The sequence below is a fragment of the Lynx rufus genome, unplaced genomic scaffold (assembly GCF_022079265.1).
Source record: "Lynx rufus isolate CCGP_SWC_20201006 ecotype Redwood Valley unplaced genomic scaffold, mLynRuf1.p SCAF_16, whole genome shotgun sequence".
Taxonomy (NCBI): domain Eukaryota; kingdom Metazoa; phylum Chordata; class Mammalia; order Carnivora; family Felidae; genus Lynx; species Lynx rufus.
In genome coordinates, this window is record NW_025814830.1 from 13,835,901 (window position 1) to 13,856,328 (window position 20,428).

The 20,428-nt window shown below is 57.2% G+C and overlaps 1 protein-coding gene and 1 long non-coding RNA gene across 2 annotated transcripts; one reads left to right on the forward strand and one right to left on the reverse strand.

The window, feature by feature from the left end:
* The first annotated feature begins 4,129 nt into the window (after positions 1-4,129).
* LOC124511915 (uncharacterized) lies at positions 4,130-5,868 on the forward strand. Its single transcript, XR_006961985.1, has 4 exons — positions 4,130-4,437; positions 4,520-4,592; positions 4,676-5,589; positions 5,678-5,868. It is a non-coding gene; the product is annotated as an uncharacterized LOC124511915 (long non-coding RNA).
* Positions 5,869-5,943: 75 nt separating this feature from the next.
* Positions 5,944-18,831, reverse strand: ARHGAP33 (Rho GTPase activating protein 33). Its single transcript, XM_047078216.1, has 22 exons — positions 18,748-18,831; positions 16,744-16,841; positions 16,580-16,664; positions 16,145-16,225; positions 15,900-16,037; positions 15,383-15,475; positions 14,694-14,816; positions 14,528-14,605; positions 14,377-14,443; positions 14,235-14,294; positions 13,994-14,146; positions 13,802-13,904; positions 12,432-12,576; positions 12,269-12,351; positions 12,078-12,185; positions 10,600-10,745; positions 9,807-9,960; positions 9,577-9,722; positions 9,423-9,497; positions 7,678-8,352; positions 7,194-7,585; positions 5,944-7,100 (listed from the first exon to the last, which is right to left on the reverse strand). Exons 1-22 carry the CDS (start codon positions 18,751-18,753, stop codon positions 6,315-6,317), a joined length of 3,795 nt encoding a protein of 1,264 aa, XP_046934172.1. The 5' UTR covers positions 18,754-18,831; the 3' UTR covers positions 5,944-6,314.
* Between the last annotated feature and the right edge of the window lie 1,597 nt (positions 18,832-20,428).

A 20,428-nucleotide genomic window follows, 5' to 3' on the forward strand; every position in this document is an offset into this window, starting at 1 on the left:
TTTCCATTTTTTCATTGATTTTTGTAAGTTGATTGTGTATCTGGCTACTACTTTCTGAGCTTAAGTAATCGTCGTAATTTTTGGTTCTTTTACATTTTTTGTTACCTGAGGATGGTGACAGTTTGGTCCAGCCCTTTAAACTCGAATTCTTTTTTTTTCTCATGTGAGGTGTTGGCCAGAACCCCTGAACTTTGTTGTGGGTGGATAGCTCTTTCCTTCTTGATATTAAAGGGAATTAATCTGTATCTCTGCATTAAGTATCGTGCTTACTCTTGGGTTTTGGTTTATAATTTTTATGAAGTGAGGAAGTTCCCATCTATTCTTCGTTTTTGAGATATTCCCCCCCACCCCCAGTCATAAGTAGGCATTGAATTTTATCAGGTGCTTTTTCTGTATCTACTGAGTCAAATGTGATTTTTGTTCTTTAATACATGAATGTCTTTTCCTACGTTGATTTTGTTATGTTGAATCATCCTTGATTTTTGGGAATAAATCTATTGGGTAATCCCTTTTACTTTATTTAGGGGGGTTGCATATATGATCATAAATGGAGTTGAAATATACTTTCATTTTTGGTTCTGGAAGTTCATCTGGTTTTGGAATTAAGGTCTTACTAGCTTCATAAAGGGAGCCTTGCCCTCTTTTTCTCTTTTTTTTGTTTTTGGATCATCGTGTATAAGATTACCTATACATGGAATGAAATGATTACCACTGTAATGATTATATCATGCAATGAGGTGTGTTTTAAGAAGATCCTTCTGCAGGGCAAGACAAATGCAGAAACCCAGTTAGGATGCCACTGTGGATGCAGTGAATGTGATATTCGGATGTTCCTAAAGGACCACATTTGGAGGGATTTTGTGACAGAGACCAGGCTGGTTTGGACCAAGTGCATGATTGATTTTAGTCATATCTGCCAAGGACATAGGAGTGCAGGGACAAAGACACCACGCATTTTCCCTCAGTAGGGATAGGGGCTAGGGCCTAGAGGAAGAAGGGTGAGTCCAGGGTAGCTGGGAGCAGTGGGCGAATGGGCTTCATGCGGTTAGTTACCTGTCCGCATGCAGCAGCCACAGCAAGGATGATGGGTGGGGAGAGGAGGGGTTAGCAGGGGGATCTGAGCAGGATGATGGGGGGGAAGAGCTTGGCATAGGCGTGGAGGCGCAGAGGAGGCTGCTACTTGGATTCAGCTCTTAGAAGCAATATTCAAAAATAAACTTGAGAGATTTCCTGATAAAATCCAAAGAGTTTGCTTTTCTTGAAGAACTGGATGCTGGCCACATGGGATGTGTATACATACACTGAATTAAAGCTGGGTAGAGGCTGCCTGCCGTGGACAGTGCTTACTCCTGTGAGCCGGAGTCCCTGAGAAGTCCACCTCCCCCTGGTCCCTGGGTACTTTTGTGTGACTTTACCACTTCTGGGACGGCAGATGGGTGTCAGCGTGACAGGTAGACATCACCCCTTGTTGCAGCTCTGTGCACTTACTAGTGGTGAGTACTGTGTCGAGGCGAACTCTGAGGCAGAGTCCCCAGTGGCCGGAGGGTGGGGGGTTCCAGGACGTACAGATAGAACCTGGAGTCAAGGGTCACCCAGTCAAGGAGGGACTGTGGGGACTGGAAATTGGCAAAGGTGTTGCCTAGCAGCCCTCAGGACCTCTGCCTCTGGAGTAGAGGGCAGGCACAGTCCTGAGCCTCGCTGCCCCTCAGTTGTCCAGGTCGATGGTGAGAACTCTGCTGGGCAGACGGGGCTCTTCCTTTCGGCGCTGCTGGGCCACAGCTCTGCCGTGCAGCTCCTGCTGACCTTCGGCGCCAACCCTAACCAGTGAGTGGACGGATGGCGGTGCCCCCACGCTCCCAGGTCTCTGAGTCACAGTCCCAGAGGTCCTGGGAGCCAGGGCTTTCTTCTGAAGACACCTCTCTCCCTCAGGACACCCTCCTATCCCCAGTGACCTCCCCCTTGTTCTCTGAATTAACCCCTTCTTGTCCTCCAGTGACTATTCCCCTTCTCCTGGTATCTCCCATGCTCACGGTGATACTCTCACCTCTCAAAGACCCCACTGTGTCCCCCAAGTGACCCCTCCTGTTCTGATATCCACCTGCCACGTTCCTTTCATCCCTCGGTGATCCCATCCTGCCACCTCTTGTCCCTGTTACACCCTTTTCCTAATCCATTTCTGTCCTCATTGTTCTGCTGCAGCCGCTGCCTCGATGGCAGCACGCCTGTGCACGCAGGTGCCTTCTCGGGCCGCCGCCTGGTGGTGCTGCACCTGTTGCGGGCAGGGGGTGACCTGCGTCTACGTGACCAGCAGGGTCGCACACCTCGGGACTGGGCAGAGCAGGGTGGTGCCAGGCAGAGCCGGGAGGTGAGCGGCGGCCCAGGTAGGGTGGGGGCGTGTCGAGCCAGCACCCCTATCTGCTTCAGCGCACCCCGCCCCCATCCAGGTGCTGGAGCTGCTAGAGCTATGCCGAGTCCGCGTAGCAGCACTGGTGCATGGCGGTGCGTTGGCAGCCAGTGCGTCCCTGGGCCAGCTGCAGGCCGGCTCTGTACACCACCTGTGTGGCTCCCTGTGGTTGCCGCGGCTGCTGCGTGCGGACGGGTAACTATCCACGCGTGAAACCCACTCGCCCGCCGCTCCCAGCTACCCTGGACTCACCCCTGTACTTCCCTTTGCCCCAGGGCACCGAGGCAGGAGCAGACCAGAAGACCCCCCCAAATCCCAGCCTTGGGGTTTGGCCAGGTAAGCGGGAGAGGTTGGGGGAGCAGGGGCCACCCCTGTCCATTTCTTGCCTCATAGTCTCACTCCCCATCCCCAGCTGAGCAGCCTGTGGCCACTGGGGCTGCTGACGGGCATACCCCTCGCGGACCCCAAGGAGCTGCTGCCAGCCCAGGGCGAGCCCGACCGCACCTACGAGAGCAGCTCCTGCACCCTCATGGCCAAGTGAGAGCTAGCCCCCCCACGCCCCTGCCTAACTGTCCGGCAGAGCTCTGGGAGGTGTCCAGCTCTCCTAACCTCACAAGGAAAGCCCCCTTGTCTCAGACCTGCACTCTTACCACCTCCTCATTCTCTAGCCTCCTGTGGAGGGGCCACCCTGTGACAGCTCGGCAGCTGAAGGTACCGGGAACTCAGCCTGATGTGCTGTTGGCCGACCTTCAACACTGCAGGTACCCCCACCCCCACCCCCAGCCTTGCCCTCAGGCTAGCCCCGTCCCACAGACCAGTCTCCTGCCTGCCTGTCCTACTCAAGTGTTTCACAAACAGAAGGCCGGGAACGTGACAGCCGCCACCGTTATAGTCTTCACCTCCAGGCCAGCGCTTGGCACGGACCCCTCTTACCGGAGTGACCACCCCTCCCCCTGACCGTAAAGTGGCTCCCCGTTCCGTGTGCAGTGTGTTACAGGCCGGTTGTAGGGAGGGTACCACAGGTGGGGTGTGAAGTGGGTGCCGGCCCTGCGAGCCAGGTCTCAGTGTCTCCTCTGTCTGGTGGCTGGTGCAGATCGTCAACCCCTGGCACGCGGTGAGCTGTGCCCAGGGGCAGCCCCCACCGTGCAGGTTGGGGCCTCCTTGTGAGTGGCCTGATCTCCTCCCACCCAGCACCCTGCACCACCCCAACATGTTGCTGCTGATGGCACTGAGCCCCTCGGCGGACCTGTCAGGACTGTGCCTCCTCTTCGAACCCGTGTGGCTGGGCTCCCTGCACGTGGTGCTGCACCCACGGGGACCGAGTCAGGGAGGGCCCCGCACTGTGCCAGGCCTGCCGCCCGGCCACCTGCTGCTGCAGGTGCTGGAGGCCCTGCTGTTCCTGCAGGCCCGCTGGCGTGCTCATGGCGGCCTTAGCTCTCATGCCGTGCAGCTGGTACGGCCAGGCCTGGCCAAGGTGGGCAGCCTGGAGCACGGGCGCCCGCTGCACCGATGCTGGCCGCCGCCCAGGTGAGTGCCTGCCTCACCTGCCCGCCCCTGTGTCCCTGTCCGGTGGCCACTGGCTCACCAGGCCCCTTGGCCTCCGCAGGCCACAGCAGGGCTACCCCCGGGGAGGCCCAGGCCCAGGGCTACCCCCGCCTCCTGAACTGTACCCATGGCTGCCACTTGAGCTCATCTGCGGTGACGTGCCTGCCGCCACTTCAGATCTCTACAGCTTCTGCATCCTGGCCCAGGAGGTCTTCACCGGTCAGTGAGTGATCCTACACCCCGCCCCACGGAGGTACCTGTACTGTTCGGTCCCCCAGTCATGCTTCCTCACAGGAGAGCTGCCCTGGGCTGGGAGAAAGGGGCCTGAGGTGAAGGCTAAATTGGAGGCAGGTGAGAGCCCGGCTCTGGATCCCCTGGTACCAGCCCCCTACCAGGCCCTGGTTCAGGCTGGGCTGGGCCTAGGGCCCGCTGACCGCTGGGGCAGCCTGCAGAGTACTCGATACCTGCTGCGGGAGGCCATGGCCCAGGTACAGGGCAGGTTGGCAGGGTGGGTGGTAGCCTTGGAGCCTTAGGCAGGACCCACGTCCCATACTCAGCCTCCTTCCCCAGGACTCCACTCCTGAGGTGAGCTCCCAGAAGCATTGGCCCACACGGTACCTTTCATCCCAGGGTTCCCCACCAGGTGAGAGGGCAGGGAGTGGGTGGGAGCAGGTGGTGAGCTCAGCTCTGCTCTCCCCATTCCAACCAGCTGGTCTGTCCCCCCAGAGACACTGTACTGTGAGGTGGCTCCCAGAGCCAAGACTATACCCAGGCCTGTGCCCCCTGTGATGCCCCTAGGCCCCTCCCCATGCCAGGTAGGAGCCAGAGCAGGGACATGGAAGACCAAGGGAGCTGTGGGGCACCTGGGCAGGCCCTGCCAGCTCTCTGCCATGGCTCTTTGCAGGCCCCGGAGACTCCTGAGACCCCAGGCCACAGCAGAGTCCAGAGGGGCACAGCCTGGGACTCAGGCAGCAGCTTGACTCTAGGCAGCCTGAGCCCCAGCCCCAGCTTCTACCCAGGCTTCAGCCCCGCAGCCAGGGTCAGCCTGCACCGCTGCCTGGAGCCCAGCTCAACAGTATGGATACCCGCAGGGCCCTGTGCAACCATTCATTTGTTAATCTTTCACCCCTCACCCCAGGTGTCACCAACCCCAATATCCCTGGCTGCCTCCCCTTTGACCAGGGACTCACAGGACACCCCAACTTTCCTGTCACTCACCTGTGCCTCCCTGACCAACTCTATTTCACCCAGGGCCCTGTCCTGTGCTCTAGCCATCAGGACTCAGCCTCCCTTCTGGGGACCCAGGGCTCTTTGGAGGAGTTTGAGAGGAAGTGCTCAGTCACGATTCAAGCCCTGCAGGGACTGTGGCGTCACACACACAGGGCTGCCCTGCGGGGCCCCTCTACCGTGTGAGCCTAGCCCCTGCCTGCTGACCCACAAGGAGGCCTCCCACACCCTGGAGGCTGCTGGCAGGGAAGGCCATGAGGGCAGGTGAAGCAGAGGACCCTGAGCCTATCCCCTGCCCTGTGCCACCTTCCCGGGCACCCTCCATGGCCACTGGGTGGCAGCTCCAGCCTTTTTCCCCTGCAGGTGCCCAGTCCCGAGCTGATCAAAGGAGATCTCTTCTCCAGCCTGCAGAAGTGAGAAATGGGCCCTGCTGGGGGACCCCAGACCCCTTCCTCATCCCTGGGGTAACCTTGGCTCCACCCCTATCCCACTACTCCCCAGGATGGACCTGCTGGAGGAGGTCATAGCAGAGCTGCAAGGTGGATGCCAACTCGGAGACAAGCCCAGCCTCGACCCCACTCCTGACACACATTCTTAGGGTGCCCATGACTGCCTCCCTGAAGATATCACTGCTCAGAGCCTCCCAGGAGTGACTCCCCATTCAGCACTTGCTGAAATGATAAAGTGATAAAGCAGCCTATCTGTCTCTGCCTCTTTGTTCACTGCATCTGGCTCCAGCATGACACTAGCAGCCATGTTTTCACCATTTTTATTAATTTTATCAGATGGTTTAGTGGGGGTGTGTGGGGGGAGATGGGCAGGAGCTGTTCCCCAACCCCCTGTGCACAGGGCAGGACAAGCTGGGGGCTCCTGAAGGGAGAGGGAAGACAGGCTGTTAGCCTAGCCCTCAGATTTGTGCGAGAGCCCCCAGGATGGGAGGACGGTGGGGGGATGGGTGTGCCCTTCGGCCCAGGGTAGGAAAGCTATAACAGGTTAGGGACCCACATCAGAAACAAGTTACAAAGTTAGAAACCAAGGGTAGGGGTCAGGAGCTCAAGAAAATACAAAACAAGGGATTGGATTGGGCCAAGATCAGTGAGGGGGAAGGGAAAGGAAGAAGGTTTCCCCCAGCTGTGGCTCAGCAGTAGCTTCGGGTCTGACCCTCAGAATGGAGGGACCAGCTGGGAGTGGGGTAGGGGGGTGGGGGACCAGCCCCCTCCCTTCCTTGCCCCCCATTCCTGTACAAGGATCCTCGGTGGTGTTCACCCCCCCTCCCGTAGGCTGGTGGGGCTGCCCTATACAGCAGAAGAGGCTCTGGAGGGCCCCAGGGCCCAGGCACCCTGTGAGGGGTGTGGGGGCCCCAGGGGGCCCGCTGTTTCTGGGGGAGGCGGGGGGCTGGGGGGCCAGGATCTGAACGGCTACGGGGGTGGGCAGGAGGGGAGGAGGAGCTGGAAGAGGCGGGTGAGGGACCCCTGGGCCCCAGAGCTAGGTTGACATAGAGGGGCTCGGGCCGGGTAGGGCGCCGGGCAGGATGCTGGGAGGCTGAGTAGCCAAGGTGGTCATGGGGAAAGCAGGAGGGGGGTGGTGGGTAGCTGAGCAGGAAGTCGGGGGACCTGTGGAGTGGTGGTGACTGGCCAAGCAGGCCGTATGAGGCATTGAGCCTATCTGGGGGCATAGAACGAAAGGGACTCCAGGACCGAGTGGGGCCAGAGTAGGGGGATCCCTCACCTGTCTCGATTTCATAGTACAGGTTCTCTCCCCTATCAAGTGGTGCAGGGGGACCTAGGGGGCTCCTCCAGACCGGGGCTGGGGAGCTGGGCTGGTAGGATGGGGAACCCAGGGAGTACAAGCCTGGTTTAGGGACCCCAAGGAAGGGTGGCAGGCACTCCCGGGGGGCCGAAGAGAAGAAGCCAGGAGTAGGAACCTGTGTGGGGACAGAATACAGGAACTGAGCTGCTGTCTCTGGCTCATCTCCACACCCCCTGCATCCCCCACTTGTCCTGAGCTGGGCACTGACCTGGGAAGGGCCTCGGAGTCCCCTCCTTGAGGTCCCTGGGGGACGCTGGCTCCTCACCAGGCTCCCGTCACTTTGTTGCCTCGGTAGGGAAGGTGGGGGTCCAGGAACCCAGGCACCCGGGTGGGCTAGGGAGTTGGGGGCTGGCCCAACCCCTGAGGTCCCTGGGGGCTCACCGCCCACCTCCAGTGACAGTGAGCGGTGGAAAGGGGAGTGGGGAGCAGAAGGGGTGCTCCCATGCTCCTGTTGGCTCTGTCTCTGGGCCACCTGCTGAGCCCGCTCAGCCAGGGCCAGGGCCATGAGGCGTGCTGGGTTCTTGGGGGGTGGGGGCGGGGCTCCCCCAGGGCGCAGGAGGGACAGGGGTGGGGGCAGCAGCGGAGAATCCGTACCAGGACCTACACAGAGAGGAATGGGAAGAGGAGTCAGGCAGGTCTTGGGTGCAGCTTCTGGGTCTATGAGGGTGTAGGGTAGGCTGAGCAGGACTCACCGTGCTGGCCTTGGGGCCCCCGGGGACCAGGCAGTGACAGCTTGCTGCAGATCTCCTGTTGGCAGGTGTCACTCAGCTGGGCCTCGGCTCCACGCAGCAGCAAGGGGATGAGATGGGGCCGCAGGCCTGGGTTGGGGCTGAGGGCTGGCGTTGGGGTGACTGAGGCAGGTGTTCCCCCAGCCCCCAGCAGCTCTAGGACAGCAGGTGGCACTGATACAGCTAGGGGCTCTGAGATGTCCAGGGCGGTGGGCGAGGCAGGGTTGGTGGTCCCACGGGGTGAGAGGGCCTGGGGGGTCACCCTGGGTGGGAAGGCAGAGGCAGGGGCTGGGGGTGCTGGGCTGGCAGGAGGTGCAGGGTCCCCTGGTGTGGGGCTGCTGCAGCGAAAGGTCAGGGGATCAAAGTCGAGCCCCCGGAGCCCCTCCAGGCAGCGGGGTGGGCTGAAGTCCAGCTCGTCACCATCATCTAGCCAGGCTGAGGTTCGGTGTGAAGGGGAGCCAGAGAGTGCCCCCAGCCCAGCTGCTGAGGATCCAGATGACGAGGACTCAGAAGAGGAGGAGGATTCAGAGGAGGAGGAGGAGGAGGACAGGCTCTCGCAGGAGCCAGCAGGTGCTGGGCCCACAGGGAAAGCATCGCTGCTGGAGTGGGGTCGCCGTAGCCTGTGCAGCCTCTGGAGGCCTGGAAGAGGGGACAGTTTGGTGTCAAGGGCCAGAACTTTACGTACCCAAACATCAGTGAGAATAGGGCACACAGCCCAGTGGGTTGGTGGAGGAAGGCGAAGAGGCACTTCCCTGGATAGGGTCACAATGGCTGCGAATCCAGGGAGAGCTGTTCAGACTCACAGTGATAAAGGAAATAAATGGCAAGGCCACGAGGAGAACCATTCCAGACCCAAAGGCAAGAACGAAGTCTGACAACCACATAGCTTGTGAGCATGAGACCAATGGGATCTCACAGGTAGCTGGTGGGAGTGCAGACTGGGGCAGCCATATTTGGAAAACAAGTGGGCCTTCTCATGTACGGTTGGACATGAACATACCCTACAGCATGCACCTCCATCCACTCCTGGGTACGTGCAGCGCTCTCACCAGAGTGTGGGGCATGGCAGAGATTGCTCACCAGAGCCCCTCAACCCATCGGGAGTGGGACGGACATGCAGCTCTGGATGGGACATCCACACACGGCTACCAGAGAGAAGCTGAGAGGAACGAGCCTGGGCTACACTTGGCCACATGGGTGGCAGTGAGTGAAAAGTGAAGTTCCTCATCCAACACCATACCCCCTTTCTTAGGATACCTTTAAAGATCCAAAGCCACTAGGACTGTGCTGTATGTTATTTGTGCAGACACCTACAGGTGAGGAGACCTTAGGGCAAGGGGATGCTGACCATCAAGTCTTGAGGGCGCCTCTGGTGGGGAGGCAGCAGATGCGAGGGGAGAAGCTTGCAGGTAAGGTCGTGGGGCTCTTTTAGTTCTGGCCAGTGGGTTCGTGGGTGTTCATTTTATTATCTAGATTTGTTTTTCAACAGGAATGCATAGAAGACTGTTTGAAAGGACCCTGCCTGAACCAATGATCACAGTACATCATGAACCAAGGGTGATGCTTTATCCAACTCATTGTACCTAATGTCCAGATTAAGGGGGAAAAAAACCCAACCCACCAAATTTGAAGCACATTTAGAGGCCACCTCAGGGCCCCCGGCCCTCCCAGTTCCACCTGGGCACAGGCATGAGCCACCCTGTGCTCACCAGCTCCGCTGGCCTGTGATGACAGAGACTCCTCGCTTTTGGCAGATCTCAGCGTGACAGTGTCAGGTCGGCCACCTGCTAGGAGAGGTACAATGGTCACAGGGCACTTCAGAGTGCCTCCCCCTACCACCACCGCCCACTGCCGGCCTCTGACCTGAAGGCTGCGGTGGGGCACGGGTGCCCCCCAGCCAGGGTAGAGGTTTCTTTCGGGGGATGCTGGGGCCCCGGCCCAGGGCAAAGAAGGTCTTCCAGCTGCTCCCCCCTGGCTTTCGCTGTTTCTCGCCTCTCTCCCTTTTCCTCCTGGGGTTTGCATGAGACACAGGAGGCAGTTTGAGGATCTGGGGCCTCCAGGCTGATCCTATGCTCCCCTAGCATTCCACTCACCTCTCCACAGGTGAAGCTGGGGCCTTGGGAGTTATGGGCTCCGTGGGTGTCCCCAGACGGCCCTGGGTGCGAGCCTGGGCTTCCTCCAGCGTCAGCAGGCGAGTGGAGGGGCCGCTGCCCGCAAGTGACTTGGGCCTGGGGAGGAGGCAGCGGCCTAGGGAATTGGGAAAGGGGGCAGCTGTCAGCTCAGGGTGCCATTCAAGGCCACGGGCAAAGCCAAGCGCTACAGCCCAAGCCCCGGCCCCGCAGCGTGCCCACCCGGGCTGGCAAGGCAGGGGGCCAGGGCGGATCAGGCGGGAATGGGTGGGCAGCAGGCAGGTGAGGAGGAGGAGTGAGGCAGAACGAGCTGATGAGGAGGCAGCTCCCGGCAGCCAGCGAGGGCAGCGGCTCTGGCTTCAGTTACCTCGGGCCAGTGGGCCCTCCGACGTGCTGAATCCTGATTGGGCTGGGGTCCCGGGTTGGGCGGGGAGTCTGGGTGGGGCCAGGGCGGGGTCAAGTCTGGGGACCTCCCACCTCCTCCCAGATGGACCCATGGCCCCAAGAGCCCCCAGGAGCTACAAGGGGTGAAGGAAGAACGATGTCCGGGCCAAGAAGTGGGGATCCTGAGCGTAGGAGCTGAAATGAGAAGGGGGGGGGAGGGGAGGGAGAGGCCGGGGCGGGGTCCTCAAGGAGCCAGGAGGGAGGTCCACCTTCAGTGGGGTAGGGATGGGGCTGGGAGCCCACCTGCCCTCCCACTGCAGCCCTAACAATGAGGGGGCAGTAGCCAGGACATGAGCGGGTGAGATGGGCGTACCTGCAGGGTCGAGGCCAGCAGAGGAGAAGGTGTCGCTAAACAGGACATCCACGTGGGTGAGCAGGAATTCCACCACCACAGACTGCACCCGAACCTCCCTGAAGGCTGCGGCCCCACCCAGCCCCACTGACTCCAGTTCCATGGACCTGGGTGGGAGGAGAGAGAGGGAGGCCAGGTGCTTTAAGCTCCAGCTGGTGGATTTTAGCTACCCAAAATGGGGAGCCAATGGAAGAAATGACTGTCATCTAACACCTCTGACCTTCCCAAGTGATCACATCTAGCATTGGGTTCTCAACCTTCCCCCAAACCTCCTTCCTCCCTGTCCGCAGCTCAGTCAATGTTCAGGCCAAACACCTCCGGGTGTTGTTCCTGATCCCCGTCTTTGCCTCACACTCACATCCAATCTCTCAGAAATCCTCCCTGCTCCACCCACAAAATCTCTCCAGAATCTAAACTCTTCCCCACTGTCCCCACGCCTGGCCTGGCCTCTACCCTTCCCATCCCAGACACCACAGCTCCTCCCTGCCCCCTCCCCCTCCATTCTGTGTTCTGCCCTCTGCAGTCTGCTCCCCTCTGCAGCCAGAGGGAGCCCCTCCATGCTGGGTCAAGGCCCTCCGGGCTCAGAGCCCTCTCCTGGCTGCACCCCTGTCCTGGTAAAGTCTGTCCTCACCATGACCCACAAATCATAGGTCATTCCTCTGTCTGGTCCCCTGGCATCTCCGACCTCACCATCTCCTTCCCCTCAACCCCTCCCTCCCTTGCTCACTGGGCTCCAGCCACACTGGCCTCCCCGCTGGTCCTCCAGCACACTGGGCACCTTCCCAGCCTCCAGACATTGGCACTTTTGGTCCCCTCGGTCTGGTTTGTTCTTCCCCAGATATCCACATGTGTCCCTCCCTCACCTTCCAAAGTTCTTAAATGTTACCTTCTCCGTGGAGTCTTCCCCACCCACTTTATTTAAAATTGTAAGCTGCCTTCTCTTTTTGTTTCTTTGTCCTCATAGTTCTTGTATCCACCATCTGATGTACCACCTATTTTATTTGGGACAGAGAGCTTGCCTGTCTTGGTCACCATCAAATCTTCTGTGGCTCATGCTGCTACTGGCCACAGAAGCTTCTTACTGAAGCCTTCCCTGCCACTCTAAAAATCTCAAAATACCATGACCCTGTGCATCTCCCTTCCCTGCTTTGTAATCTTTCTCCTTGGTACTCATCACTATTAGACCGTAGTCTCTATTTTTCTTGTTGATGGTTCATTGTTCATCTCCCCCATGAAAATGTGGACTTAGGAGCACAGGATTTTGCTCACTACTGTGTCCCAGTGCTGAGGAAAGGAACTGGCACACAGAAGGTACTCAAGAAATACGTGTTGAATGAAATGAATAAGAGAGCAAAAGTTGGGTTCTGGGTGTGGGGGGCATCTTGAGGCCCAGCTAGTGGAGAAGGCTGAGGGGGCAGGCTGGCGAGTTGCCAGCTTACCGTAGCAGATTGGGTGCCCAGACAATGGCCAGGTTGCGGGCATGCATGCTGGTGTTGGCGCTGTGTCTTGCCATGCGGGCCAAGTGCCTCAGCAGGTACTCCAGGGTCCTGGGGGTGAGAGTGGAAGAGGACACCTGAGCCTCAACTCCCTTGGGACCCCACCACAGCCCTTCCTGCCCCTCCTGGTTTACCTGTAGTGTGGTGGGGGCAGCTGTTGGATGACGTCGTGGACACGCACCAGGCGTTCCTCCTCCCCAGGCACTGACATGGCTTCCTGAGATTATGCACAAGCATGATGGGGGCTGGGCCAGATGCATCCCAGCACCCTCCAACCTTGCCAGCTCCCTTACTCACACTGAACTTCCCATAGAGCTGGTATGTGAGCAAGGGGTTCGGCAGCTCCCGGAAGTACAGCTTGCAAAGGGAGGACACACTGTGGATGTCCTGCAGAAAGGCGGGGCCAGACAGTTCAGGGATCCTCTCACTGTCAAACTCATGCCTGAGGCCACCAGGTCAAAGAGGAGAAAGATTCAGGTCAGAGCCGAACCACCTGGCCATGTTCTTCCCCCACTTCCCAAAGTGGCCACACATAGGTGCACGCACATGGATCCTGTGCTGGGCTCTTCAGAGGCAGAACCTTACTGACCGCCTCCCCCCCGCCCCCCTCGCAACAACTCTGTGTGCCCCAGAGAGCATGCCTCATTTGACAGCAAGGACACTGAGGCTCAGGTGGGAGATGCCCCTGCTGTGGGTACCCAAGGCTATCTGAATCCAGAGTGTGACCATGCTCCTTCCACGAAGCTGTCATTCTCCTGGCTTCTGGAGGTCACTGAAAAACGTGGCCCAAATCCCAATAGCCCCTGCTCACCACTCTCTGGTGATGTCCCACTGCTCTTGGGTAAACATCCTATCATGTGACCTCATGTCTGTCTCTCAGAGTCTCAGGCTCCACACTGACACCTCATGCCTCCTGTCAGCCCCAGTGCTCGTGGCTCACTGCTTCCCCTTAGACTCTTCCACATGCTGTCCCTCCTCAGCTCAGAACCCTCCTGTGGTTACCCCCTTATTCTGAGTAAAAGGCAAAATCCTAACAGTCATCAAAAAGGCCCTGTATGCTCTGCCCCCATTTCCTTCCGGGACATGACCTCCTGTCGCTTTCCCTTGCACTAACTGTTCCCTCCATGGTGAACGTTCATCCCAGCACGTCCACACAGCTCACTCCCTCACCTCCACCAGAGCAAGCTCTCTCCCAGGCGGCCTTCTCTGCCCACCCTATATAAAACTGCAATACCCCTCCCCAACTTATTATGAGCCTCCCCACCCCATTCTATTTTTCTCCATAGTACTTGTCACCTGCTAGTACACACTCTCATTTCCTTGTTTGTCTCTCCCTCTAGTATGTGAACCCCATGAGGGCAGGAATCTCTGGTTGTCTCTCATCCACCACTGTGTCCCCAGTGCCTCATGCTTGGCATGTGGCAGGTACTCAATGAAGGTTGATCTCTTTGCTTCCAATGCTTATTCTGCTCTTGCCTTTCAGGTCTCAGTGTGGGTATCACTTCCTCAAGGAAGCCCTCTTTGCCCCCAGCCCCAGTCCAACCCCACTCTAAGCCCTCCTAACCCCCCTGATAACTCTATGTTCCCAGCACATGGCACAGGGCCTGAAACAGAGATGATGCTCAGTAGGAGTTTGTGGAAGGAAGGGCTTGGTGGAGGGCCCTCACCGTAGCCTCTGGATGTTGGATGACACTCCTGAGAGCCGGTAGATTCCATCCACCACCCCATGGGCCTCAATAAACTCAGAGCAGCAGCGAAGCACCTGGGGCACTGGGGAAAAGCAGGGGCTCAGGTCTAGGCAGGTTGCAACCAGGGTGGGAGGAGAGGGCTGGGCAGGGAGACATAGGACCTGTCCTCACCATCCTGGCCTGAATTGCTGAGATGCTCTCCAAGGTCACAGCCAAACACCCTCTGCCTCAGGATGCCCCGCTGCCGTAGCCGCTGCCGAGAAGGGCGGGAGCGCATGAATGTTCGGAGGAGGCCAGCCAGCTTCCCACGTGGCCGGGGCACAGCTGTGGGGGTAAAGGCAGGCCACACAGGGTCAGTGCAGCCACTGATCTTATGGTGGGGGGCAGGGGCCTGGCCCCTTGTTCCCATTACCTGAGGTCAGAGAAGAGACACCCTGGGGAGTTGGGACACCACACGGGGGACCATCGGCATCTGTGGGTGAACAGTAGGTGGAGAGAATGGATGGCAAGCAAAGGATGCAGGGAGGCCTCCACATTTTGCCCCTGGCACTTACCCCCCTTTAGTCCTGGGCCAGGCCGCTCTGTGAACAACTCCACACACTCACTGGGGAAGAAACCGACCTGAAGAGGGTTTGGGGTCAGCGAGTAGGCCACCCTAGCTGGCACAGTGCCCTGCCTCACTTGTCCACCCCAAGCCAGGCTCACCTGGAAGCCTCGCTTGCCCCTCCACCAGCTCCGATCCTCAGTGGGTGGCATGTCGATCACTGAGACAATGTCTCCCACCTGAGAGTGGGAAGGTAATTGGAGGGAGGGTCAGAAGGGACAGGGGAAGTGGGGAGCCCAGGTGGAGTCCGCTTTCCCACAGCCTCACCTCGAACGACAGCTCGTCTGGTGCCTGGGCTGTGTACCGTTTTATTACATGGGCAGCGGCCACCGCAGGGATGTTAAGGGAGGCTTCCTCGCTGAGGAGCAGTCGCCGGCCATGGTTGTCCAGCTGAGATGGTGGGGGGAGAGGGATGTGCAGGGAGAGGCCAGAAGAAGATAATAAAGGCAGAGGAGGTTCCTCCATGTCCAATGGAGCTCACTACCTGTCCCCTACCTAAAAGCCTCTGTCAGTCAGAGCTATCGGTCAAAGAGCTAAATTCTTGCCCCTACCCAACAAAGCCCCTCCTTCCTCTCATGTCCCAGGATACCCCTGCACCTTCATCCTCCATGACACTGCACATTTGGTATCTAAAAACCGACTGGTTTAAGCCACTGTTGGCCAAGTTTTCTGTGAGTTACAGTAAAACCTATTTCTAACTGATATATCTTGAAATCCTCACATCCCCATAGTCCAATGCCTCTAACACACACACACACACACACACACACACACACACACACACACACACACTCATTCTCTCACACAGGCATGTGCCCACACAGACACTGAAATATCAGTGCCTCCTCCACTCTGGCTCGTTTCTTTCCTGTGCCCACACACTCTCTCCGGCTGGTTCTCACTCCTCAGACATCCCTCACTCACTCCCCACCCCAAGTCCCCTTTCCCGGGCCTACCTCCATCCAGGTGAGCACAGGCCCACAGTTGAGGTTACTGTCCACCAGTCCTGACAGGGTCTCCAGGTATTGTAGCAGCAGTGGTACCAGCATCTGGGGGCAGGTTGTCAGGATGGGCTTTTGTGAGGGGAACTTGAGAGAGTCACTGCCCTCCTATACTGCCCTAGCTCACCTCTAGGCAGGGCTGAAACTCAGCCTGAATGCATGGGTGCTGCTCCACTGGTAAGCACTGAAATATTTTCATATCAGTTAGTAAATAGGCTATGCCAAGCTCCTGTGTGCCCCCGTTGGTCTGGCCATGCCGACTCTCCCACCAAATCCCCTGGAACTCCCATGATCCTAAAGCTGAAAGGAGCCTCCAGAAGCTTGCTGCAGTTTTATTCTGGGCCTCTCCATTCTGATTGGTTGGAACTTGGGCCATACCAGTGTTTAAATATTTAACTATCCTCCCTTGATGGTTTCACACAGTGCTTATGAGGACACACCATAGCTGAGGCTGGGACCATAAACAGTTTACCTGGGCAGCCCTGGCACCCTCTGGGGGTGGGGGAAGCTCTGGGAGGCAGGAGAACCTCCTGTCAAATATGCACCGGTGTAGGTGGGCATCCAGGGAACGGAAGTCATCGTAGCTGCGCAGAACTGGCCACGAACGGCCCTGAGGGAGCAGGAGGGACAGAAAGGGGCAGTAGTCCTATTACACTGAGCCAGTGTAGACCACGAAGACCAGTCTGTCAGGCTAGATGAGAGGAGGGGTGGCCTCACCTGGCAGGTCACCTGTACCCCAAACACCAGCTCATTCTCTCCAGAGAAGCTGGGGCCTTCACGCTCTGGAGACAGCAGGAGCTATAGTGGGAAATAAAGGCTCAGGTAAGGGCCTCACTTTTGTCCCAGTCCTGACATTCCCAGGTTAGCACTATCTAGAAATGGATCTGTGTCCCCTGCCTGGGGCTCCCTAAGTGCAGGGCCTGCTGATGTCTCAGAGTACAGGGCCCTGGCACAGTGCGTACACCTAACAAAAAGTTAGGTGAATGAATAAAGAAACGAACAAATGAATGAACAGTTCTCCTCTTCCACCCTGCACCTTCTGCCAGCGACTGCTCAGCTATTCCTGAGATAGGCTTCAGGGGTAAAGTGGCTGATATTGCTTCAAGATTGGGTAGGATCTCACCCTCCCACCTGGGTGCAAAGCCCCCATACCTGAATATGGCCAAAGTCAACATTCTCATAGTGGAAATGGGCACAGTCAGCCAGCCGAGGGAAGGGACCTCGAGGAGCCGAGAGCCTGGGGGACAGGTGACACATCACTAGTGGCTCCTGTGCTTGGCCCCCCTCCTAAGCTGAGCCTCACCCTCACCTCTCACCTTTTCCCAGGCTTCCCCTTCACACTAGGCCCCCCAGTGTGGGGCAGAGGCTGCACTGAGCCTTCCCCTGGGCCATCCAGGCTGTCAGTGCTGCGAGCCTGTAGAGCAGAAAGAAGAATCAGAGGCCTCCAGAGATGGGAGCAGAGAGACAACGGGAGCATTGTTATCTGTGAGCCTGGGCCCAGAGGCCCGAACTGCTTCACAGGCTGCCCTGAGCATGGAGCAGAAGGGTAGGTCAGGGGGAGGTGAAGGCAACTGAGGGTAGGCCTGTTTCTTTGTGGGTGGTCTGGGGTGGGGGGCTGGAAGAAAAGGGACTGAGGGTGAGGGAAGGAGAGCGCACGCTGGTACCATCTCTCCCTGTTTAAAGCCCTCCTTTAGCCCCTGTGGAGTATAGTCATCTCCCCTATGTGCCTGTCCACATCTTTCATTGATGTCTGGACAATCATAGCTCCCATCTTATCAATCTTCCTGCTTCTAACCTCTCCCCTCCTGCTCGCTTCTTCCTAGCAAGTGCTGGTATAATTTTCTTACCACACAGATCTACCTCTGTCTCTCCATAGATCATAGACCTTCAATGGCTCCCTGTTATCTTCAAGATAAACTCTGAATCCTCAGGTCTCTCTTTACCACTCCAGCCCAGCCTTCCCCCCAAATGGCCTCTACTCTCAGGGGTCACACTTTAGAGTCCAACAAAAGCACGACCTTCTCATTTCCTCCTAGGCCTTTGCAAAGATTGTTCTCTCTGCATGGGACACTCTTCCTAATTCTTTCAGTAGGTTCACTCCTCCTCATGCCTCAGGTCTCAACTCTCATTCTGTCCTCTTGACCCAGGCTGTGTCAGCCTCCTCTTCTGGAGTCCTCTATCCCCATTCCAGCCCTGAGCACTCTGAGATGTCACTGGTGACAAGCCCATCTCCCCCATTGGACTGTGACTTCCCCAGGATCAGGGACTCCAGCACATAGCTGGGCACAGAATTGATGCTTCTCACAGGGAAGGTTGCCTGATTCCTCTGTGGGTCCCAGTGTCCAGTTACACAGCAGGAACCAAGTAAAACCTGACAAATAAATTAACCAGCTGCCAGATAGGGATTTTCCAGGCTGGGCTCTAGCCTCTCCTTCCTTCATATCCCTGAGACCCCAAGTTCATCCTTGGGTCTCACCCTCAGGTCTGTCCCCCTCCAGCTCAGAAAGCTCCTCAAAGCAGGATGAGATCTGAATCTCTTTGCACGTGGAACATGGGGTCTGCCCGGAGGTATCAGGGAATGTCTGTTAAATGAGCGAATGAGAGAATGAATGGATGAATGAGCAGAAGCAGCATGGTGGGAGAGGGAGATGGTGGGGGAGGGAGGGTGAGGACAAGAAGATGAAGGACCCAAGGATCTAGCAAGAGGTACACTGCTGGTTTGGGGTTGGGGTGAAGTAAGGAGAGGGGAGACGCTGGAGAGGATGAGGTAAAGGTTCAGGCTGATGGGGGGTAAGGGAGCGTAGATTGAGAGGAAACAGAACGGAATGAGATGGAAGAGAAAGAGAAGAAAAGGGTCAGGCGGAGGATGGAGCCGGGTGGGGGTGGGGCTCAAGAACGCGAAGGGGGCTGGTGGTAGGAGGGGGAGTGGGCTAGTCAGAAAAGGGTGGAGGTGGGGAGAGGAAGCTGAGGATGGCTCTGGGATGGGGACTGGCGAAGGACCCGGGAAGCTTCAGCAGGCCCCTGCGGGGGCCACTTCGTGGTGCGGGTCCTTCCCGGGACTAGCCCCTCCCCCCCAAGCCTGGGTCCTCGGCCACTGTCACCTCCATCCAGGACATGGAAGGGGATGAGCACTGAGGGGGCGGGGCTGGGGTAAGGGCTTGGGCCCAAGACCAGGCCGGGGCACGAGAGGGACCTCGACGAGGGGTGAGGGGCGGCGCAGGCCGCGGGTTCGGGCGGGGCCGGGGGCGGGGCGCGCGGGGCGGGGCCGCGCGCGGACAGACTGACACGCGGACGGACTGACGCCCGCTTGGGCCCCTCACCACCATGGTAGCGTAGCCTCCTCAGGCGCCGGCCGCGCTCGGCCCGTCGCTCGTCGTCCTCGTCGCCGCTGCCGCCGCCATGGCGACACAAAGGGGAGGGCGCGAGCCGCGCGCGGGCGGCTGCAGGCCCCGCCCCTAACGGCTGCCCGTGGCTCCGGCGCGCGCCCCACGGAGGCGGGGCAGTGGGGACGCGGCGCCGCTTTTCATTGGCTCCTCCCTTGGCCTTAGGATGACTCCCCGCCCACCTAGCGGCTTTTCATTGGCTTGGGTTTTGGTCCCATCCCTGGCTCGGCCTCTTCGGTCCCGCCCCGCGAAGTTTGACAGCGCCGCGCCCATGACTGCTTTTCATTGGCTGTCATTGCCCTCCTGAGACACACCCCCAGGTTCTTTATGCTTTGCTTCCAACACTTCTAACACTAAGCCCTGGGCTCTCCCCTTAGTCCATTCTCAGTGACCACTCCTCTGACACTGTTTTCCCCCTTCTGACACTCTTAATTGGATTCTTCCATGGCCTCAGGGCTTTTCTCCACCCCCAAGTAGCTTTTCAAGGTCTCAATCCTCTAGCTCCAGCTTTGTCAGTTGACCCTGACACCGCCCACAGAATACTGAGGACATTTGCCCATGGATGGTTTTCACTGGCTCAGATACCCTGCCTGGGACATAATCTTTGCCCTTCCCACATTGTCCTTACCTCCTCCTCTACTGTTTCTTACAGGCCGGCCTCCGGCTCTGACTCCTTTTTCATAGGACCTGGTTTAGCCCGCAATGCAGAACATGACCAGGTCTCCTATAAAGCCAATCCCAATCTTTCCGCCTCTAACTTGAGCCAGGTCCAGAAAACACTATAACAATGCTGTTTCCAAGAAGACTTTCACTGGTCATGTTCTCAACAGGGCCCCTCACCTCAGAAAGTACAGCTTTGATTCATTCTCTCATTCATTCAAAAACTAATCACTTAATTTGTGGCTACGTCAGTATTCAAAGGAAGGGAAAATATATCCTGCCTACATGGAGCAGAGATAAACTGTCCCCAACTGTGCTGTGTCCAAATATCTGACTCACAGAATCCATGAACATAACAAAATGATTGCATTATGTCACTAAGGCTTGGAGATGAGTTAAAATCCAGCGATAGTAATTAGGATAGTCTTTTGTCAACTAGTTAATTCCTACCTGTCTCAGCTTGAACGTAACTTCCTCAGAAATCCTCTTTATATCTAAACAGCTATTTCCTTCTTTATTTCATTTAATGGTGTGGTTTGCTCAAAAAGGCTGAAGACAAATATATGCCATGTCTATGACATACAGAAGCTACTTTTAATAGAAACCTATCCTATCCTCCCTCTTTAATAAATACAGATATCAACATAATCCTGATCATACATTCTCCAACATTTTATTATGAAAACTTTCTAACATACAGCAAAGTTGAACAATTTTACAGTTGACACCCATAGATCCACCACTTAGATCCTACAGTAAAATTAACATTTTACTGTATTTGCTTTATCTCAATTCACTTATTACTCTATTCATCCTGTTTCATTAATCTTACTATTTTTGGGGATGTATTTCACAATAAATTATAGGCATTGGTATACTGTCCCCTAAACACTTCAGCATGCATATCTTTAACTAGAGTTCAATATTTATTTTTGAGGTAAACTTCACATACAATGAC